Source organism: Microcaecilia unicolor, chromosome 6, assembly GCF_901765095.1.
Source record: "Microcaecilia unicolor chromosome 6, aMicUni1.1, whole genome shotgun sequence".
Lineage (NCBI taxonomy): Eukaryota > Metazoa > Chordata > Amphibia > Gymnophiona > Siphonopidae > Microcaecilia > Microcaecilia unicolor.
This window is the reverse complement of record NC_044036.1, coordinates 286,547,879-286,571,528: the sequence shown is the minus strand read 5'-3', so window position 1 is coordinate 286,571,528 and position 23,650 is coordinate 286,547,879. Positions and strand designations below refer to the sequence as shown.

General features: G+C 42.8%; 1 protein-coding gene across 1 annotated transcript in view; it reads right to left on the bottom strand.

The window, feature by feature from the left end:
• Nucleotides 1–609: 609 nt before the first annotated feature.
• The window catches only part of LOC115473084 (surfeit locus protein 1), a 37,103-nt gene continuing 14,062 nt past the window's right edge, over nt 610–23,650 (bottom strand). The window contains exons 3-9 of the mRNA XM_030207725.1: nt 22,954–23,081; nt 22,401–22,483; nt 21,799–21,990; nt 17,547–17,619; nt 7,330–7,492; nt 6,203–6,284; nt 610–3,757 (exon numbers count right to left, since the gene is read on the bottom strand). Of these exons, the coding sequence (XP_030063585.1) occupies nt 3,691–3,757; nt 6,203–6,284; nt 7,330–7,492; nt 17,547–17,619; nt 21,799–21,990; nt 22,401–22,483; nt 22,954–23,081 (788 nt within the window). The 3' untranslated portion in view covers nt 610–3,690. The remainder of the gene's footprint in view (nt 3,758–6,202; nt 6,285–7,329; nt 7,493–17,546; nt 17,620–21,798; nt 21,991–22,400; nt 22,484–22,953; nt 23,082–23,650) is intronic.

Sequence of the window (23,650 nt, the reverse complement as noted above, 5' to 3'; positions counted from 1 at the left end):
TAAGGTAAGCACACTGCCTTCGGCGGCCTGGAATCTTTCCCTCTGGTGCAATTTTGTGTCCCACATAGGCAGGATGCTGCAACAGAGAGAGGACTTCCAGAGCCACCGAAGGCAGTGTGCTACCTCACTCACACTGCCAGCGGCCCAGAAAATTGAAGGCAGCAGTGCTGGGAGACAGAACTAAAGGAGCGAGCAGGAGAGAGCTAAGGCAGTTAAACTGAAATGGCTGAAGCCCATGAGGTTTGTCTCCCTTTCCCTCTCCTCCACACACCCATCAACTCGTTACCCAAACAAAACAAGCAAATCTATAAGCTTCTCTATCCACGTTGTCATTCTTTATTGTAGGTAGCATTTTTATTTGATCTTTCACTTATATTTTTCAACATGCTGGCTTGTGCAGCATACAGATGGACACAGAGAAAGTATTGGTTTCATCAGTTAGAATAGTAATCAGTTCTAAATCATAATCACTGTGTCATATGGAGGGGCTAGTTATAGGGATTCACAGTATTCTGATGTTTTCACCTAGTAAAGGGCCACCAAAACAGACATTATGAGTATCAGATGCTTAACAATCAGACTTACTATTTATGCGTACAGTTTAAAAAAATCATTAATTAGGTTGATACCTGGAAGCAGTTAACATCTTTTTTTTCCCTGTGCCTACATCAAAAGAAAAAGGCCCATCATCCTCTGTCAGTGTCCCTCAGGCAAGATGTGGAGTGGTAAGACTACCCTCCCCATCTTCTCACAGAGAACTTGCTGGCGATCCTGGATTGGATGGTGGTTACGACCGATATTTAACCTCAGGGGCTGGGGGGCTATCAGTTACACGTTCCAGAGCTGGAGAATAGAGGAGGCTTCCTCGTCCATCAATTGCCTGGAGTCTGTAGTGATCCTTTTGATGCTGCAGGGCTTCCTTCCCATCATTCAGGGAAAGATGGTTTGGAGCCAATGTGATGGCAGTAGCCTATGCCAACAAGCAGGGAGGCATCAGGCGCAAAAGTGACTCTGGAGATTCAGTGGCTTTGCAGCTGGCAGAAACTAATCTGAATGCATTATTAGCCATGCATATCATAGGTTTGGACAATATGCAGGCAGACTTTCTCAGTCTTGAGGATCTGGATCCAGGGGCATGGACCCTGAGCTAAGAGGCCTTCAAGTTTCATTGTGGACGGAGCGGGTCTCCACAGTTCAATCTGATGGCATCACCAGACAACTCAAAGTGTCCTCAGTTCTTCATTTGCCAGTCTACGGTACATTCAGTGGAGGTAGATGTATTCATGCAAGTTTGGTCCACACTTACCCTACTTTATATGTTTCTTCCTTGGTATCTAGTAGATCCATTTCTAAGCTGAGTCATCTTGGTGGTGCCCGACTGGTCGAGTCACCCATGGTATGTGGACCTCATCCATCTCTTGGTGGAGGAGCTTCTCCTCCTCCTGAAAGGCTGTGGCACTATGTAGCAGGGTCTAGTCACCATGGAAAATCCATCCTTTCTGGCTCATAGCCTGGTACTTGAAACATAAGGGTTACCTTGAGGTGGTGGTAGAAACCTTGGCAGGCAAGGAAGACCTCAACCTCCTTGGCATCTGTGAGAGTTGGAGGACCTTTGAGACCTGATGCAGCAAGAGGTCCCTCTTTCTGTGGAGAGCGGATATCCCTGTAGAATTCTTCTTTTTGCAAGAAAGTTTCAATCAGGGCCTAGCTCTAAACGCCCTTTGGATTCATGTGGCAGCTCTGTCCCATTTCTGGGGCCCCTGGGGAGCAGATTGTTGGTGTCTATACCAGACACTGTCCAGTTCTTATGGGTATTTAAAAAAAAAAAAAAAAAGCTTTGGCCTTCGCTTTGAGTGGTCTTGCCCCAGTGAGATATTCCTTTAGTGTTGAGAGCACTGCCATGGGCTTCCTTTGAGCCCATTCAACTGGCATCCTTGAAAGATTTCTTCCTTAAGACAGCCTTTCCAGTCACTATTTCTTTGGCCTGCAGAATTTCTGAGCTGCAGGATCTTTGTCAGGATCCTTTATTTGTTATTCTCAGATAAAGCCATTTCCTTGGGTCCCATTCCTTTTTGATGGTGGTTTCGCACTTTCACTTGAATCAGGTAGTTTCGTTGCCCTCCTTTCCCCAGGAGGCCTCACAGGAGGGGGTGGAGGGTGTGTGAGAATCAATTGCTCCATAAATTGGACATGCACCATCTGCTGCTATAGAATTTGGAAATCATTAATGAATTCCGGAGATCAGACCATTTTGTTTGTCCTCTTTCATGGTGTGCACAATGGGTAGGCAGCATCTAAGGCTTCTATTGTTTGCTTGATCACGGCAGCTATTGAATTAGCTTAAATTTTGGCGAAAAAGTCAGTCCCAACGGGCCAGAGGGCCCACTCGAAAGGGCCCAGCCTATTTTCCTGGGGGGAGGCTTGAGCTGCCACTCAAGAGAACATTTGCCATGCATCAACTTTGCATTCTTTTGTGAAGCACTACAAACTAGATTTGAGGGTCAGAGGCAACAGCACCTTTGGCAGGGCAGCAGTGCAGGGAGCTTTGTCTTCCTCCTGCCTGGATGAATGAGCTCTGGTACATCCCACTGGTACACCAGCTAGCTGGATGATAAGGAAGGTGAAATTTATTCTTACCTGTTAATTTCCTTTCCTTGAGTCCTGTTAGACCACTCCTCTTCCTTCCTTGGAAGGCGGGGTGGGGGGAGAGGGGGGAAACACCTGCTCTGCAGACAGTTCTGGGATCAGCAGTATCGTCTGTTCCTTGGAATACTGTTAATTTTTAGCAAAGTGATCTTTTGCGTTTCTCACATGTTAGTTTTTGGAGGACCTCTCTTATTTGGTCCTTGAGAGGCTTAGGCTTGCTTCTAGCTCAAGGTTGCACCTGCTGTTATACCGGAACATGTCTGTTCTTTCTCTACCTTCATCTGCTGGTTGGGGAATATACCCATCAATGTGGACTGGTCTAACACGACTCAAGGCAAGAAAGTTAACAGGTAAGAATACATTTCAACATCTTCACAAATAAGTAAAGCCTTGTTTTTGTGAAAACAAAGCAATTTTTCAGTAACAGAAGTCATATTTGATTGCTGTAAAGTACAAGGGTGAAGAGATTTAATAAACTAAAGCTAAAATAAATATAAATAATCATAAGCTCTATTGGCTAGTAAGATTTGTGCTTTGCAAGCTGCCTATAGGTGAAGAGCAGGACTCGGCTTCTCTATCAGGAAGACATTCCTGGCATCAAACTGTGCATCTAACAAACCCATTATAAGAACACGTCTCATCAATATTCTACTGGTCTAGCAGCCTCTAGCTACTGAATTGAAGACAAAATTCTGAATCCATGTTTTAAAGATGACCCCGAATGTGGAGGTGTGAAAATCTCCAGGGTTCCAAGTCTGACCATTGCCTTTAAATGTTTCCCCTTTTTTTTGTTTAAGGCATTCACCAAGTACTGATCCTGGCTCCTTTCCTTAGTCCTTCAACTAACCTATATAAAATACTGTGAGGTGCCCAGAATCCAAAAAGCTCCTGTCTTCAATTGCTACTGAGTTCTGAAAACAGACTCCCTCCTCTGTCTCCTCACAAGACTTTCAGTGTTCTTGCAGATTCTTCCAAGGGCCTGTGGACAGTTCTGTGCCTTGTTTTCTTTTTCTGTCACCAAGGTCTAAGGCTCTGACTTCACTTCTAGAGAGGCATCTTTTGGATAAATTTCCTGTACCATAGGTAAGAAGTTGCTGCGCAGAGTCCAAACCTACAAGACAACAGAATGGCTTAAGTGAGTGATACAAGTGAAAAAAACCTTTCAATTTCCAAAAACTGAGATAAAACCTAGAAGGAACTCCTCAGAATACAGAAAAAAAAAATCATACCTAGGAGGAGTTGATAAGGCTGCAAGACACTGATAGCATTTCTAAGTTGACTTTGCATATTTTCAAAGCACTTAGCCTTCCAAACTTCCATAGAAACCTATGGAACTTTGGAAGGCTAAGTGCTTTGAAAATGAGCCCGTTTATCACAAAGCCATCCATTAATGCTGGTCTTTCATACTACCACCCATAGCTCTACTGGGCTGAGAACAAAAACTGGAGTGAGAATAAAATCTGTATCAAGCATTTAAAATGTTAAAACAGAAACAATTAGATAATTATAATACATGTTCGGGGGGGGGGGGGGGTCACGTGAAGGCAGCAACCTGAACGGACGCCAGGTGACTGATCTCCTCTCCCTCAGCATGGGAAATCGGCTTTTATACCTGCTTTACCCCCTCTTTCCTAGACCTCAGTGAGTGTAAAGGTGCAGTGTTGAAGGCAGTGGAGCAGATTGGCTGCTTTCATAGGCAGCTAGGCTGGTATGCCTGCTAAAACCCCAAGACCTGTTCGAGAGCGTGAGAGTACTCACGCGGCAAAGATGGCGTCTGAGAGGAGCCCCTCGGGAGGCCAGGAGCCACCAATGGTTACTTTGCAAGATGCAGCAATCAAAGAAATAACAAGAAACCTAGCAGATATCTTAGATGACAAGCTTTCCAAACTATATGCTGCAATGGACGAACTCAAAGAGAGTATGACCGTGCAAAACACCCACATCCAGCAGGCAGAGGACAGAATCTCGACCCAGGAGGACCTGACTTCAGGCATATCCGCTCAAACAGTGACGCTGGAGAACCGTTGCAAGCAGCTAGAGGAGTGAGTTGACGATCAGGAAAACAGGAGTCGTCGCAACAATATTTGTATTGTTGGGTTGCCTGAGGGAATCAGAGATAAAGAACTATGGGACCTGGTTGAGTCTTGGCTTCCAAAAGAGTTGGGCCTGGAGGTAGAAGGGCAGCGTCTACGCATTGAAAGAGTGCACCGCGTGGGCGTAATAAAGGATCAGAATGCAAGGCCACGACCAATACTCACTAGAATTCTTAACTATGCAGAAAAAGCTCAACTCATGTCTAAATTTCGACAGCACAAGGCAGTGGCTATCATAGATCCAAGCTGTTGCTCTTCCAGGATTTTTCACCAAGAGTATCAGATTTGCGTAGGCGGTTGGTGCCATATTGCTCTCAATTGTTTAACAAAGGGGTCAAGATTTCTCTTCAATATCCAGCCAAGGTGTGTGTAGTGCATGAGAACAGCACAGTGTTCATAACTCCAGAGGAGCTAAAAACCTTTTTGGCAAGGCTATCTTGAGAGAAACATAGGGATTCAGCTTATGCTCTACTTGGTCCTTTCTTCATGGATTACAAAACGCAAGCTCGACGCTTATCTGCAACTTAAGCTAGATGTGCTGCCCAGTCGGTTCCTCATGTGCAACAGTGGTATAACAGTATGAAACAGATGGCTGAGTGGGAAAATAAACGACTTTCGGCTAGGCCACAAAGGTCTCCTTGGAAGTACGAGCGTCTCTGGAAGAGTTGTGTGAGGGTGCTAGAAGCGATGCCTACAGATTCTGGTTCCAATTCTGCAATATCCTCTTAACTTTTAGTTTCATGACACCCAGACACAGGATGGGGAGGGAGGGGCGGTAGTTTTCTTTTGGGTAGTACAGGGGGTGGGAAGATGGGGATATCCATTGGTTCGTTTTATATATTGAAAATGACAAGCAGTTTTCAAAGTTTTGGCTGTAGCGCTTGATATGTATTATTTGAGGTATCAGTCTGTTATGCAGCATGGATGTTGGTGCTTTTGCTCTGTGATGATGTTCTCTCTGTTTGTTAACTTACTGCTTGTGAATAAACAGATTTACAAAAAAAAAAAATACATGTTCAATACATCCCTTGCCTACAGAATTTACAATCTTAGTGGTACCTCAGACAACAGTGGCAGGCTGAGGATCACATGGAATAAGTGTCATGGAGAGACAGAGAGGAAATGGGATTTGAACCCTGATTTTTCCTGGTTCTCATCCCATTGCTGGAACCATTGGGCCACTCTTATGTGATTAAAAGGAAGGGGAGTCAGGTAAAAGAGCTCCTGGCAGGAATGTAATACTGATTGGAAAGGAGGTGGGGCAGATCAGCACAAATTCCTCTCAGACTTATCACCTGAGCACCTCTTAATGCCATTTGTGCCTTACAAAGGAAAAAAAAAGTTAGAAAGGAAAAATGTGATAGCCTATACATTAACTGAACAATGGTTAGTAGTTTTAGAAATAAGAAGTCCGAAGAAACACAGCTTTGTCTTCAGGGTTCTGATGACTTGGATAAACTTACCATGTAATGATATACTGCGTGTGCTCATTTCTCAAGGTTACTCGGGTTTGGCCACCAATGGGCCCTCCGGGAATGGTGCTCTCTGTAACACAGTAAAACAACAAACAAAGTTAAGTGCTGCCGTTTAAAGGGCACTTTTTTTAAATTTTTAAATAAACCAAATCAGAGGTTTGCAAGGCAGAGTCTGATTTAAGTACAGTGCTATGGTTTGGTTAGCATATATTCAAAAACACAAATGCAGGACTTGTCTGAGATGGGATCAAGTTATACTGCAAATGATGCCAAAGCCCACTGCTTTTTGAAATGGGGTATGAAATCCCCCACCCCCACCAAGAACAAGAAAATGTTTGACCTTGTAGAATAAATAGAGTTTTTAAAGCAACTGGTTTCAACCACTAGTTGTCGCAGCAATATTAGAAACTTCAACTGTAGACTTAGTAACCTCTGCAACTTTATTAGTAACTTTAGCTTTATCTATAGATAAAATATTGATTATGAAGAAATTTTTTAAAAATAGAGAAAAAGAGTTTTTGGGTCTCAAAGTCCATATATTTCCTGATGTCTCTAAGGAGACTCAAAAAAAAAAAACAAAGGCAGTTTCTGTTGTTGAAGCCAGGGGTTCTCCATCTGGGAGCTACATTCTTTTTACGTTATCCTTGCAAGTGTATTGTTTGTTATCAGTCGGTTAAGTATGTTTGTTTTTTTTTAATCTGTGCAACTTACTGAATTTATTGCAGCCAAGAGATCTATGAGGTGAAATAGCTCAAATGGATAATGGAATACTATCAAATAGACTGGTTTAAATTTCCTTAAAAAAATTTAATATATCTCCACATAAGTTAATCTTGGATCATTATTGAGGACCTGAGAGTACCTAGTCAAAAAACAATTGTTCTTATTTGTTTGCTATTTAAAATATTCTGACGAATGTACTTTTTCTGTTTCAAGTGTAATGCTAGGTAAATATTTGAAATAAATAAATAATAATAATAATAAAAATATATTTCCTTGGCACAGACAAGCACAATAAGCTGCGCAAAGACTGGGTGTGGGGGCTCTAGCAAGGAAGAGCAGCACCCTATGTACAAGTAATATTCCTCCCCATGGCACTCTCTCTCAGCACTTACTGAAATCTGCATCGAGGAAGATAGGCTCGGCTCCTGTGACACGTGCCATGGCCTCCAAGTCACGGTAATGCCAACGGTTCCTGGTTAGGTCATTTTCTGGTACAAATGGCTTCCGGGTTTCTGAGAGTCTGACTATCCCTGTGAGCTCCAGTTCACCCGTGTTCTAGAGGAAGAGAAGAGATTGATACCTTTATTTATGTTTTACCTGGTTTAGAGAAGAATAAAGAGAGAACAATCACAAAACGTGGAGGAATACTCTATCCTTACGACCATATGTTTCTATACTATCTCTATCTGCTGGTAGATGGGCAGAAATCCACAAGGTCTGGACTTTCTGTTGAGACTAAAGGAAAGAAAATTAGCAGGCAAGTCCTAATTTCTCCTTTGATGCTGGGTTGTTTGTAAGTTTTATGGATGTTTATATTCTTCTCTAACAGACTAAAGATAGGGTGGGTAGGTTCTTCCAAAGGGAGATACAATGATGCTTATGGGTGATATTTTATTGAAAATACACCAAAAAGAATCGACACAGCTACTGTGTTTCAGCGCATGGGTGCCTGCCTCAGGAATCTGAAAGTACTGCCCAATGGTTACTCTAGGCAATTTTCTTTGAGAATTGAAGCTGTTCCTTCTGTCTGCACAGTGTTGTTTAGAAACACTGTCCATTTCCGTGCATGCTCGATTGGATGTACAATATACATTTGTATACACCTTACTTTCAGACTCCTGAGGCAGGCGCCCATGCGCCAAAACAGCAGCTGTGTCAAATATTTTGGTGTATTTTCAATAAAATATCATGCATAAGCATCATCGCATCTCCCTTGTGTCCTTTGGAAGAGCCTACCCACCCTACTCTTTAGTCTGTTAGAGAAGAATATAAACATCCATAAAACTTACAATTATGCATAAAAAACAGTAAAACAGCTCAGTGAAAACCCTCCTTCTCATCTCCAAATCTCCCATCCCCCAGCTCCTAGTCCGAACCTACCACCCATTCCACCCCACCTAAACAATAATTCTTTGGAAAGCAATCCAAACCCAGGGCTGAAATTACAAGTGTGGCAGTCCCACCTAAAATATTCACAATCGAACTCCGTGCTCTCAGAAAATGAGGACAAAGATGGACATCCCAAACCGACAGGAAACGCTTTTTAAGTTTAGAAATACCCCTCGAGATTCCAATAAACAAAGATCATGCAGCCCGCTCCTCCACTCCCAATATGAAGGTGGCTCAGTTTGTAACCAATGTTGAAGAACACATTTCAATGCTTTCACACAAGATTTTTTAATTAGTAATATGGTGTCCCTTCTCTGTATAGTTAATACCCTATCCCACCCAAGTACCAGCCTCTATGGGTGAAAAGCGTTCAACTGACCAGTTATGAAGGACAAATAACGAACAATGGCAGCCCAACAGGACCGAATTAAAGGAGAGCTCCATAGCATATGGCCCAAATCCACCCTCCCCCCCCTCCGAGTGTATCCATATTTAATGCACGGAGAAAGAGAAGGTTTCCCCATTTTTAGGCAATTGGTAAGAGGAAAATATGCTCTATGAAGAACCCTATACCAACATTCTTTTTATTTTAAATTAAAGAAGGTCTGGGGAATTCATTTGATGATTATGGAAAAAGCAACGTTATCTTCATCCCTGTTCATTTCTGTTTCCCACTGCCTACGAAGGTGTTCATAACCTTTAGGGGGGGGGGGGGGGTCTCCACGTCCATAGTCTCTTGGGCAAGATAGAAACAGATGGAGAGTCTCCATTTTGGGTATTAAAAAGCACTCTCAATTTAGCTATAAAAGCAGTTCATGAAGACCGAGGGTTGAGAGAAGCAAAATAATGGCCTAACTGGGAATATGCATAATTTCCTGAATAGTCTTCCAGTCTTTGCCCCTGCTGCTACAACAAACAAATTTGTCCAGTATCCTGTACACAATGTTCTAGCAATTGCAGCCCCACATGATTCCACCTCAAAAATATTACATTATCTTGGCCATGACTAAAATGCAAATTCCCACAAAAGGGGTCAATGACGATCTTGACTTAAGAGTGATGTGAGAACCAAAGTCTCTGGAGAGGAGCTAGTACGATATTACTCTTAACCAAGAAGTTTAAATGTAAAAGTGCAAAATATTTTTTCTCCATCTGATAGAGAGTAAATTTCCATTCCCCTAAGCCAAATCACCAAAATGTCTCATCAAGCAGGCCCAATTAAAAAGTCTAAAATTGAGGATGCACAGGCTTCCACACGAGCAGTTGCCAATCAAAAATCATATTGGAGCAGAGGTTCTCCCCCATTCCAACAAAAATGCACTAATTCCCTCTGCAAAATCTCGTTCTACAAAACGCTATAGGGATATTCTGGGGAAAATTATCATTTGAATTATTGCTATCCTACCTGAAAGACAGAGAGGAAGGTTCCACCAAATTCTCAACTGTGCTTTAGTTTGTGTCACTAGCCTATGAAAGTTGAGTTTATATAGTCAACTGGTGTTCACAGACAAGAGAACCCCCAGATAAACAAACAAACTCTGCCCAGCGTAATGAAAAGGGACCAAACCAGGGCCGTCGCACCACCTCAAAGTTAGGAAGAGCCTCTATCTTCTCTAGATTTAATTTGAACCCAGTAAAATCCCCATATTCTCTAAAATATTCTATTAATGCGTTTAAAGAGTTCTCTAGGTTTAATGATGGACCAATGGATAGTCTGCGAAAGTTGACACCTTGAAAATATTAGTACCTATACGAATGCCTTCTAGCTGAGTTATTTAAAATATCTCAAATAAGAGGATTCAGGGTTAAAACAAACAGGGGGGAGATGGGGCAGCCCTGACGGGTCTCCAGAGCAATGCTAACTAGGTCAGAGAACCCCCCCCCACCCACATTCACCCAGATTTGAGGAAATCATACAAGGTCTCAACACCTACAACATAATCCGCTAGGTCATATTTTCCCAAGATGACTAGCATAAATTGACAGGAGACCCTAACAAAAGCCTTTTCTGCATCAAAACTCACTAAAGGGGAACACAGCTTATTATGGTGAACCACTTCAAGGGAAGCCAGAATTTTGCGTAGATTTTTAGATACCGTCCGTTCCCTGACTACTACTACTATTTAGCATTTCTATAGCACTACAAGGCGTATGCAGCGCTGCACAAACATAGAAGAAAGACAGTCCCTGCTCAAAGAGCTTACAATCTAACAGACAAAAAATAAAGTAAGCAAATCAAATCAATTAATGTGTACAGGAAGGAGGAGAGGAGGGTAGGTGGAGGCGAGTGGTTACGAGTCAAAAGCAATGTTAAAGAGGTGGGCTTTCAGTCTAGATTTAAAGGTGGCCAAGGATGGGGCAAGACTTAGGAGCTCAGGAGGTTTATTCCAGGCGTAGGGTGCAGCGAGACAGAAGGCGCGAAGTCTGGAGTTGGCAGTAGTGGAGAAGGGAACAGATAAGAAGGATTTATCCATGGAGCGGAGTGCACGGGAAGGGGTGTAGGGAAGGACGAGTGTGCAGATCAGAGATCAGCTGAGGCAGTACAAGGGCCAAATGGTTAGCCGTCACCTTAATTAGAAGCTTTACTTCAAAGTTAAGGAAGGGAACTGGGTGGTAGGGCCCTGGCAAAGAGTGATTCTTACCTGATTTAGGCAGGACCACAATTCGCTCCATAGAAAGGGAATGTCATGCTCTTTTCTATTAACATTGAATGAAACATCTCTGTCAACAGGGAGGCAACATATTCTTAGAGCATTTTATAAAATTCTGCCCGAAATCCATCTGGCCCCAGGGCTTTATGATTGGGGCTATGACTAATAACCAATTTAACTTCATCCACTGAAATTGGTCTCTGAAGGATCTGGATAGAATCTACATCTAAAGATGCAAGATCCATACAATTCAAATAGGTTGCACCATCCAAATCCAGTTCCTAATTCGAATGATAAAGAAAGGCATAATATCTAAGAAAGATAGCAGCAATATCTCTATCACCTGACACCAAAGAACCTGAGGAATTTCTCAAAGACTGGACCCTTTTACTTCCCTCCCACTGTTCTGCCACTTTGCCAAAAGAGCCCCTGTTTTATTACTGTGGCAGTACAATTTATATTTGTAATACAGTCGGGACTTCACTGTCCTCTGGTAAAGTTTTCAGAGCTGACTGGGATGCCAGGAGTTGTTCTCCGTGTTCCCTAGTAGGAACCTTCTCATACAGCCTACACTGGGAGTGGAGCAATCGCTTCAACTGTACGATCTCTCTTACCTGACCTCTAAGCTTTTGCACCACAAAAGCGTATCCCCCCCCCCCCCCCCCAAACCACCTTTGCCGCATTCCCAAAACAGTACAGGAGTCATCTGATATTGGGCATTAAAGGCCTCGTAATCTTTCCACTTAGCTATCAACAAATGATTAGAAAGTGGTATTGTAAAGATCAGGGGAGAAGTGCCATGGAAGAGGATCCCATCCATTCCCTATAGGACACCAAAGCAACCAAACAAAAGCATGATCTGAGATTTGGTAAGCATCAATGTCTGCGGAACTAATAAGAGAGAACAAAGACTGGGAGACCAATATGTAATCTGTACAGGACTGAGTACCGTGGGCTCTGGAGAGAGAGGAGTATAATCTCAAGTAGCAGGGTGCAAGGTCCTCTAGATATCTAACAAACACAGGGCCCTATTAAGCAATGGTAATTCTTTAGTCAAATCAATCCAATTAGACCTTCCAGGATTCGATTTATTCAAAGAAGGCTCAGACATGGTATTGAAATCTCCCCTCAGTATTAAAGAGCAATCACCCAGAGAGGCTAATTACTTAATAAAAAGTAGCAAAGGCGTTACAAAGAGTCACCCGTTGTTGATCTATCATCATGAGGGGCATAATCGAAAGGGGCGCCCAAGTTTTCCTGAGGACGTCCTCGCAGGACGTCCCGGCGAAGGGGTGGGGAAACCCGTATTATCGAAACAAGATGGGTGTTCTTTTATTTTGATAATATGGTCGGGGACGCCCAAATCGCGAAATTTAGGTCGACCTTAGAGATGTTCGTCCCCGATTTTCGGCCATAATGGAAACCGAGGACACCCATCTCAGAATCGACCAAATCCAAGCCATTTGGTCATGGGAGGAGCCAGCATTCGTAGTGCACTGGTCCCCCTCATATGCCAGGACACCAACCGGGCACCCTAGGGGGCACTGCAGTGGACTTCAGAAATTGCTCCCAGGTGCATAGCTCCCTTACCTTATGTGCTGAGCCCCCCAAATTCCCTCCCCACAACTACAACTACCATAGCCCTAAGGGGTGAAGGGGGGGGGCACCTAGATGTGGGTACAGTGGGTTTCTGGTGGGTTTTGAAGGGCTCACATTTACCACCACAACTGTAACAGGTAGGGGGGGATGGGCCTGGGTTCGCCTTCCTGAAGTGCACTGCACCCACTAAAACTACTCCTACTGCTGTCAGGGAACTGGGTATGACATTTGAGGCTGGCAAAAAATATTTAAAACGTTTGTTTTTTTTAGGGTGGGAGGGGGTTAGTGACCACTGGGGGAGTAGGGGGAGGTCACCTGGTCAGTTCAGGCACCTTTTTGAGGCTTGGTCGTTAAAAAAAAATGGACCAAGTAAAGTCGCCCAAGTGCTCGTCAGGGACGCCATTTTTTCCATTATCGGTCGAGGACGCCCATGTGTTAGGCACACCCCAGTCCTGCCTTCGCTATGCTTACTACATGCCTCCGTGAACTTTGGTCGTCCCTGCGACGGAAAGCAGTTGAGGATGCCCAAAATCGGCTTTCGATTATGCTGATTTGGGCGACCCTGGGAGAAGGACACCCATCTCCTGATGTGTGTCGAAAGATGGGCGCCCTTCTCTTTCGAAAATAAGCCTGCATGTGAACTATCACAAGACAGCCATTTGAACTATCACAAAACAGCCATTTGAACCAACAATCTTTTTGTGAATTTGGATATCAAATTACAACATTACTGTATTTGTTCATACCGGAAATGGTGAACACCTTTATGGTACTATGTAAGCCACATTGAGCCTGCAAATAGGTGGGAAAATGTGGGATACAAATGTAACAAATAAATAAATAAATATTCAGCAATTTACGGAATAAAATAATACTACTGACTTTTTCTTAGTAACAGGGGAAGGCACATAAGTTCCCACCCATCATTTTTTAAATTTAGCATGTTCGCTATCAACCACATGCGTTTCTTGCAGCATTGCTATTGATATGTGCTTTCTATACAAGACTTGTAGAATTTTGTTGCACTTAATTGGGGTGGACACCCCTCCCACATTCCATGATGGAATTTTAATATTCATATAATCCCCAGTTTACCTTGGGATCAGACTAGCTAAAGCAAATACAAAGTACAGAGAAAGGTGTCCCTGCCCATCACCACCATCCAACCATAGCAAGGAAATAATGCCATGTGAAAGGGAAACAAAGGCACTGTCTGAACTTTGTAACATATAGTACAATCCCATTTGGGGTTGGAAAAGAAAGAACATACCCCACCACCAAATCAAATATCCCATTCCCCCCCCCCCCCCCCACCACCCACCTTGGACAGTCTACCCACATCCGCCCCCTCCCTCTTGTATACCCTCTCCCTAAGCCCCAACTAGGGAAAATGTTCCAGTGGAGATTAACCTTTCGCTCCCTCTCCCCACCCCTCCAGGTAGCCAGCACCAATGGCCACTGAAAGAAAACAAGCAAACATTCCTGAGCCACAGAAATGTCTTGAGGGCCTAAAAATAAATTGCAGGCCAAATTAGGTCAGCCACTTAATTGACAGGAGGCAGGCCCAGAGCCGATACAGTGCAAAAGTTAACACTCTAAAGGTTGCAGCAGGAAGCAGTGCTTCAAACACTTCTCCTTACTTATTTTCCCCCCACAGGTAACAGAAAAGGAGTCCCTAGAAAAAAGAAAAAGGATGGGCGTGGAAGATGGGTGTGTGGGTACCCAGAACCACCAGGCAGGGGCGTAGCTACGGGTGGGCCTGGGTGGGCCCAGGCCCACCCAATTTCAGCCCAGGCCCGCCCAGCGCCAGCCCCAGCACCCATTGCCGGCCACTGCTGCTTTTCTTGTTGAGCAGCAGGGCCGGCGCTACAAAAAGAAGAAGCACTAACGGCGCTAAGCACGAGAAATGTTTAAAAAAAAAAAAAAACCGCGGCACCGGCAGGCACTGTCTCGGCAGCCTTGAGGCATTGGCTGCTGAGGCATTGGCTGCTGGCTCGCAGGCTCCTCCCGTCTGCGGGAGGAGCCTGCGAGCCAGCAGCCAATGCCTCAAGGCTGCCGAGACAGTGCCTGCCGGTGCCGCGCTTTTTTTTTTTTTTTTAAACATTTCACGTGCTTAGCGCCGTTAGTGCTTCTTCTTTTTGTAGCGCCGGCCCTGCTGCTCAACAGGAAAAGCAGCAGTGGCCGGCAATGGGAGCTGGCGCTGGCATGCAGGGCGGGCCTCGTCGAAGAAAAGAGGGAAAATATGGAAGGATGGGGAGAAAGAGGGAAAACATGGAAGGATGGGGAGAAAAGAGGGAAAACAGATGGAAGGATGGCAGAGAATGAGGGAAAACATGGAAGGATGGGGAGAAAGAGGGAAAACAGATGGAAGGATGGCAGAGAATGAGGGAAAACATGGAAGGATGGGGAGAAAAGAGGGAAAACAGATGGAAGGATGGCAGAGAATGAGGGAAAACATGGAAGGATGGGGAGAAAGAGGGAAAACATGGAAGGATGGGGAGAAAAGATAGAAAACAGATGGAAGGATGGGGAGAGAAAGAGGGAAAACGGATGGATGGGGAGAGAGACTCTGGATGGAAGGATGGGGAGAGACTGGAAGGATGCAGAGAAAGGTGAGAGACTGGAAGGATGTGGAGAGAGAAGGGACACTGAACAGAAAAGGGTAGAGTGATACAGAGACACTGGTTAGAAAGAGGGAGAGAGACATTAGATGGAAGGATCAGGAGAGAGGATAGATGGATGGAAGGATGGGGAGAGAAAGAGGGAAGACGCTGGATGGAAGGGTAGGGAGAAAGAGGTGACACTGGACGGAAGGATGCAGAAAGAAAGAGGGGAGACTACTGGAAGGATGGGGAGAGAGAGGGGAGACTGGAAGGATGGGGAGAGAAAGAAGAGAGCTGCTGGATGGAAAAGGAGAGTAGTGAAAGACTGGAGAATAAGAGGAAGGGGCATGGGGAGAACAAGGGTGAGAAAAAGATGAAAAGCCATAAGTAGATGAAGGAAATTAAAGAATGGATAGTAAGAATGAATTAAATCAGGACAGAGAGAGAGAGGCAGAAAAATATTGAAGAACGCAAAGAAAAAGGAGAGAAAAATGAGAAATGGCCAGGAAACCGTGGCAGAAGAGTTAAGCGAAAACGAAGGAAAGCAGAATCTAGAGACTGGGAGCGACACAATGAGAAAAAGTAAATGGCCATACAAGAAAGGTAAAGAAAATAATTTTATTTTTAATTTAGGATAAAGTAATATGGTACCTGTGTTAATGAAGTTTCAGAGACCTATACTTCCTTCCTTAGGTCAGGCGAGGATACCGTAACAGCATTAAACTGACCTGAGGCAGGAGGTTTTGCCCTCTGAAAGCTCATTGAAAAGGGTGTTAGGCTATTAAATAAATTTTCTGAAATCTGATGCACTGAAAAGCAGCACTTTACCCTGTGTGACAAATGCATCTGATTAGCGTGACTACATTTTGTTGGGGGAGGGGGGTAGAGAGAAAATTTTGTGCCCACCCACTTTGGGTTCAGGCCCATCCAAAATTGGCAGTCTGGCTACGCCACTGCCACCAGGTACACTTCTTAATAAATCATGCCGCCAGAAGCCGTTCCTCTAGCTCAATTTTAGACTAGGAATACTGGATCAGGAACAAGACTCAAAAGAGCAATTTAGGATCTGCACAGGGAACTATCTTCTACCTTCTGGAGATACAGAAATATTGAACTGGGAGAGTTGCACAGTTCTGTACTATCTCCACCTGCTGGTAAATGGACACAAATCCATAAGTTCTGTTGTGGAAGCTAAGGAAGAAACATAATCAAGCAGGATAAACATCAACAAAAAGCCAGGCTTATCTATATTGCGGAAGTCTTTTACATCAGTCACTGCACTCTCATGCATGCAGGTCTTTTTGGCATAACACATGGGGCAGCCAACAGACCTCCTCCTGAGATCCCTGAGTAGTGTTATATCCATAATGGTAACTCATCAGGATCCACGAGCCTGAAGTCTGGGAGGAAATATTATTATTATTCTTATTACGTCAAAATTTCTACCACGCATTTTCCCAAGAAAGCTCAATGTGCTTACTTAAACTAAGAAGCATTAAAAGACAATTAATATTAATATAAGAATACAACTATTTAAAAAAATTTCTTTTCATATTAGCTGAACACAGACATATAATCGATTGAGTGTCTGATATACTTGGGTAATGAGTTCCAGAGTTTGGTAAGAAAAATTAGCATTATGGATAGTTTTGTAGGTTAAGTTTTTACAACTTGGGAAATGTAATATGAGATATTCTCTAGAGGAGGTGGCGTTTGGTGGCGATAACTAAATGAGATCATATAAAATGGTAAGATACCATAAATAATCTGATGAACAACACCACAAAGCTTAAATGAAATTCTTTCATTGATAGGTAACCAATGCAGATCCTTAAGAAGAGGAGATGCTTTAACTTATTGCGGCGATCTATATATAAGGTGGGAGGAGACTCCACATAATCCCTGCTTTTACCTGCTTCCAGACCCTATCTATACCCAATCCAAATACTGCAGCACCTGCCTGTATTCAATGGATAGGACATAATTACTTTCAAGACTAGTACCATAGGCGTTTCCTCAAAGCAATGTCCAATTTATCTATACACTCTGAGACTGCAAGAACCTCCATTTCCAAACAGCCAAATGATACAGGAACCTTTGCTAGAAATTGGCCCCAGTCTCCTGGCAGTATAATGCACAGATGCCTGACCTGGCCCACAAGTAAGAATCTTGTGATAAACTTCCTGCTTGAAGCTGGCAAGCAAACTACTCCAAAGATGGAATTTCAGACTGTGAACTTGAGATCTCGCCTCCGACATTCTGGATTCATACCAAGGGTGTTGCTGCTACCTGGTAGCCTGTCAGCATTGTTAGCCTTTCCCATTTTTCAGCCCCACTCACAAGTGGCTTTTGTGTGCCCCCTTGTACCTGTCCTTTCATTCTACTCTCTGGATTCATCTTCTTTCTAGGGACAAATCCTCTGTTCACTAAGATTGTGATCCTGCAGTACAAAAGGGAAAAGAAAACAGCATGTAAACAGAAATCAGCCTATGGCCTGTCCTCCCTCTGCTACATACACACACACACAGATATTCTAGGAGTATAATTTTTGTTTCAGATTGACATCTCATTTCTAATCGTGCTGAGTGCACATGCCTGAGTACTAATCCATTTCCTACCTGCCAGTACACTGTAAAGTGTAACAGGCTCAACCACGTCAGCTGTGACTGACAAGAAGAGATGTCTTTAATAAATTAACTTGTCCAGTCCAGAACCTGAACATCAGTGACATTTTGGGTTCATTTTTTCAGCACATAGATACAAGCGGGTCACTTCATTCAATATGGATATGCTCCACAGTATTTAAACTGTCCGGCGTCATTAATGACAGGAGAAAATAGATATGGTCTCCAAAATCAATTATTTTCCCAAAACTAACGAAGGTTAGGTTTAAAAGATTCTATTCTTCTTCACTATCTTTCCAGGCAGCTTCAATTTGGAATTCTCATCCATTTTCAAATAGAAATATTCGATCTTATGGTACTTTTAGAGAAGTTGTAAAGTCTTTAATCTCATAAGTAGTACTTCATATTAACTCACGTAATTAGGATATATATATATATATATATATAATTTTAAAAATGATTTGTGGCATTGTGTTATTTCCTTAGTAACGCCCAAGCTTCTTATATGTTATACACTATAAAAACTAAGATTATCTTTCTACAAAGAACATATTAGATTGAGGAGAAAACATTTGGCAAAAGCAAGCACTTAAAGTAACGAGAAGGCAGGGAATAACTAAATACAGTATTTTAAATCATTTATTAAATTTCCTATACCGTACCTATTTGCCATGCAAGTCAGAATGGGTTAAATTAAAAAATTCATAACCAGAAAAGAACACCATAAAATCAAAGGACAGAAATCATCATACATATTCATACAAGATACATAAAACCTAGCACAACTCAAATAAACCAACCATGCATATATTCTGGGCACAGTAAGAAATACAGTAGGCCCCAAATCATGCTGACTATATACCTTTCTGCAACCTTCTGTACTACTCATCAAATCCTATGCATGATACTCTAGCCATGCCATTACCCTTTTGGACAAATTTGATGGGGATACATCAGATCTACTTGTTACACTAGATGTGGAATCACTTCACACTAATCTTCCATTATGTAGCTTCCCACTATTTCAGAACCTATGGGATAGTTGTGTCCATCAACCGGCAGGTGGAGATAGAGAACTAAGAATTGAGCTGAGACATCTCTCTCTTGGCATGCAGTCCAGCTCTTCAGTATCTTCTATCTCCAGCAGGTGGGATGGACATACTTTTCAGCCTCTGGTTTTTAAGTGATTGGCTCGTGGGGGTGGGATGGGAGATATTTTCAAAATAGCAGCTGTTGCAGATGACCTGTTAGTGTACCTTACTGACCCTCAGAGCTCTTTCGAGGAGTTGCTCGGCATTTTCCAAGAATATGGGGACTATGCAGGTTTCAAATTGAATCTGTCCAAAATCGGAGGAAGCAGTGCGCCGGACTTGGTGGGGGGGGGGGTCCCGCTGAAGTGGGCTGCACAATCTTTCTGATAGTTAGGGATTCAGTTGTCTTGTTCCACCAGCTGTTAAGTTCCCTTAATGTGGGTTATCTTTTAGACACGCAAAACGGCAGTTGGAGGGTTGGCTGGCATTGCCCTGGTCCTTTTCAGGTAGAATCAGCTTATACCAGATGATGGTGTTCCCCAAGTGGCTCCGTGTGCTCCAGGTCTTGCCTGTCTGCCTCCTCAAGAGATATCTTTCACAGGTAGCAAAATTATTGACTGAATACCATATTTCTATGGTAATTGGAGATGTAGAGAGTTAGGTCTACCAAATTTACAATTGTATAATTATGCATGTCTCTTTCACCATTTGGGCGACTGGCTTTTAGATCAAATGGACTACACATCAACTGTCTATGAACAGCTACTATATACACCATATAGTAATAGATCTCTTTTGCAAGTTTCCCACCACCTCCTGCCATATTCATTGGGGAGAAGTGTACTGTTTAGACCTTTAAAAGACACTTTGATTAAACTGACATGCTGGCTAGGTAGTAACTCTACAGATATGAACCAATTGACAATCAGAGGTATTATACATTTTCTGCCAGGGATGGATAATGTTACTTTGTTCATTGGGAAAACCGAGGATTAAAGTGTGCTCATTGAGGAAGGGACAATGACGTCTTTTTGAGTCCTTTCGCCAGTGGGGGGACCGATTCGCCTTCTGTCAACTCAAAAACTATGTCAAATCCTTAGACCCCGATAGTTTAAAATCCAAGTTAGGAGATAAATTGAGGGGAAGGGGATTTTTTGAGACAAGCTGACTATTTCAGGTCTTTTTAAAGCGTCTCAACCCTTGGAAGGGGGAAAATATTTTCAGGTGGGATCGGAGGCGTATCTGGGAAAACTGCTTCTGGAATAGAACGAGCTGGTACCATTAGCAGAATACCTCAACTCACTCTAGGAGCAGATCTCAAGTCGTGTGCATTCAGAGTGTTCCATAGGGCCTACTTTACTGAGGTGCAGCTGTGAAGGGTGGGGGGATTGTCCTCTCCAACTTGTGTCTAGTGCTCCAGGGAGGACAACAATTTTTATCATGCCATGTGGGCCTGTGTGTCCATTTGACACTTCTGGTCTAAGGCAGTATCATATTTAAGTGGTCTATTTCACTGGAAAATCCAACTTACTGTGGAATTGGTTTTCTTTGATCTGACAGGAGGGATGGAAGGGTTGGGTAAAGAAAGGAAGGCTCTTCTTAGAAAGTGTACTGTAGTGGGGAATAAGTGTATACTATGTTCATGGGCGAGTCCAGAGCCTCCATCATTTTGGTCCTTGCATGCCCATGCTCACAATCTAACATTGTGGGAGGTTAGAGGCGCATCTGCAAAAAGAGTAACAAAATACCTTTCTGTTTGGAACTTTTACAATCTGTTTCACCTGCAGCACAGAGTTCGATACTGAATAATTTGTATTCTGGTAGATGTTAAGAGTTTGTTTTGATGCATCATTGCTTTAACCATTTTTGAACCATTATGGGTACAGGTTCTGGGAAGGGAGGGGGCAGGGGTTTTGTTGGGTAGACAGTTATAAATGTCAGTATTATTAGCGGGTATCCATAAGAATCCAAGCTTCCTGCTAATTTTATATATTGGTCTGAAGTTCCTTTGTGCAGTTATTACTGTCTCAATAAAAAAAGTTTAAACATAAATTAAAATTAAAAATGCATTATTTTTTCAAGAGGTGCTTGGTCTGGGTAACTGATGGCAGCATTTGGTGACCTGCAATGACATTGAGAGTGCGTGTTTATTTATTGATATTTATATCCCACATTTGCATTCTTAACCTTTGGTTATCTTCAGACCCTCCATCCTTGTCTTTGTGGCACCAACCCATGATTCATCTTTTTCAGATACAGTGATTGAAAACTTGTGATATCAATGCACCTGCTGGTCGTCGCTTTCAGAGAATCTGGGAACATTTTTGGAATACCTTAACTCATAGAGCTCGTACTAGGGTACTTAATCTTTGTTTAGTAGCTTCTGGTGGGACACCTAGACAGAATCACTTCTGTAGGGTTTTTTTTTATTTTATTTTTTTTTTTTTGGGGGGGGGGGTTCTTTTTAGTTCCTTTTATTTAGGCTTTATAGTTCATCATGTTGAAAATTTTTGTACCTTGGTTGGTTGTTTTATTTTCTGTTTTAATAAAAATGATCTCACTATATCCCACATTTGCCAAAACTTAATATCAATTCAATGTGGCTTACATATATAAGTAAAAAGTTACAGTACAAACAAACACAGAATCAAGAAAAAGTGAACGGTTGTTTAAATGCATTTAGAATCTTGTTTTTAACTTGTATGTTTGGACTGTGATTGGGTTCTTTACTATCAAGATTTTGCGTTCTTTTCTGTATTTTATATTTTAGATTGTTAGCCACTCTGATTTTTTATAGAAGGGTGGTATATCAAGTGTTTTAAAATATTAACCTAATTAGTCTGGTGTCATTTTTATCACACCAAGGGAAGGCAGGGCCTTATTTTTCCCAAAACAAGATTCACTGCTGCTGTTTTTCAGGGATGTTTGAGATTTTGCAGGCTCTCAGCTTAGGTAAGAACTCACCCCAGATCAGTACAGTGGAATGGGGTGATGACGTTAGCTCCACTCTCAGGGCTAGAGGACAGCCGTCCAGCATCTCTGGCTTCCCGCTCAGGATCTACCAGTGTTCGTGGAACAATGTAGAGTTCCTTGGAATGATCAAAGTAACCTCTGACATTCACTGGCTGGTACTCCAATGCTGTGAGCTCCATAGGACTGCAAATCGTAAGAAGAGAGGACTGAAGTAAACCACTTAAACTCACAAGTCAAACTTTGATGTTTCTTTTTTGAAATAGGTGGCGATTCTTCAGGTTGGGCTACCTTTCTCTGCCCATTCCAGAAGGGGTGGAGGACTAAAAGGGATTAGCTGCAGGGGAAAAACAAAAAAAAACAAGGTGGAAACTAAACCTTTTAAGAAGATGACAGGAAAGTGGTTGTGCTATGACTAGGATGTACTAACCAACAGCTTTTGTGCTGCTTTGAAAAGTCTGTAGTGTGAAAGTATCACAGTACAATGCCAATGAATCCTGCAACATTCAAATCTCAAAAGGAAATCATTGCGCACTAATCAGTGGCTGATGGGCAGAGCCAGCATGCCTTGCATTACAAGTAGAAGCAATTCATACTCTGAAGTGAGAGGGACTGGATCAGCTGTAACCTTAGCTTCCAACTCCGCAATTAGCTTCAGCTTCCATTTCCGACGCTGCACCTAATAGAGAAGGAAATCAAGTTTTTAAAGAATACACAAAGCACAGATGACACACAAAAAGAATAATCTGTCTTCAAAGACGATGTAAAAGCCACTGTGTGAGATTCTTCAAAACATATGGAACTTGGTCCATTTGGAAACATATAAAGGAAATTTGCATATTATGAACTAGTGGAATCACTCTTTACTAGGGTTAGGCTGCATGAATAACTAGTTAAACACATGAACCACAACCATACATTTTCCCATTCTTCAGATACACAGCAATAGTAAATTTGCCCACATTTTTTTCAAGGTGGGCAGATCCCTCACACAAGGCACATGCTGGTTCTAAGTCTTGTTACCGCTCAATTTACCATCAAAAAACCCAGTACCTAGCAAAACAAATGTAACAGCCAATAACACAAAGTACAGCAGCCACTAAACTGCAGACAGTTGAAAGTTAAGAACCAGATAATTCATGCAATTACCTGCCATGTGCCCAAGCCGAAGGTGGTCAGTGGAATCAGCAGAAGAAACCACTTCAGGACTGCATCCTGCTCAGACTCTACAGCAGCTGCAGAGGAGCTGTTCAACCTGCAGCCAATGCAAGGAAGCTCTAGAGGGTCCGAACAAAGCAGGGAGTTAGTACTATAAGGGGTCTGTTTATATTAGGGCTGCATTTCAATTAAAATTTTTAAATGAGAATAATTGTGCAATTAAAAAATGTTAATAGCAATTAATTGCATGATTAAAGTTTATCTATTTATTTCCTGCTGCAGCTCCATGTGAATCTGGGCAAATCACTTAAATCTCCATTGCCCCAGGTACAAAATAAGTACCTGTATATAATATGTAAAGTGCTTTGATTATAATGCAGAAAGGCAGTATATCAAATCCCATCCCCCCTTCCCTTCCCTAAAGAGCTGATAATCTCCCCCATCCCCACCCCCTAGATCCAGCATCTATCCCATTCTCTTCCTTCCCTCAGGTCCATTATCTCTTTCTCTCTCCCTTCCTCCTGTTGTTCAGCACCTCACCCTCCTTCCCCTCCACCCTCTTAAGCAGCAACATAAATTTGGTGGTGAGCAACACAAAATTCTTTTCGTGGCTGCTGAAGCTTACAGCTTTGGCAATAGCTTCCACTGGTGACCCCTCCAGTTCTGCTTGCAAGTCTGCAGCTCACTC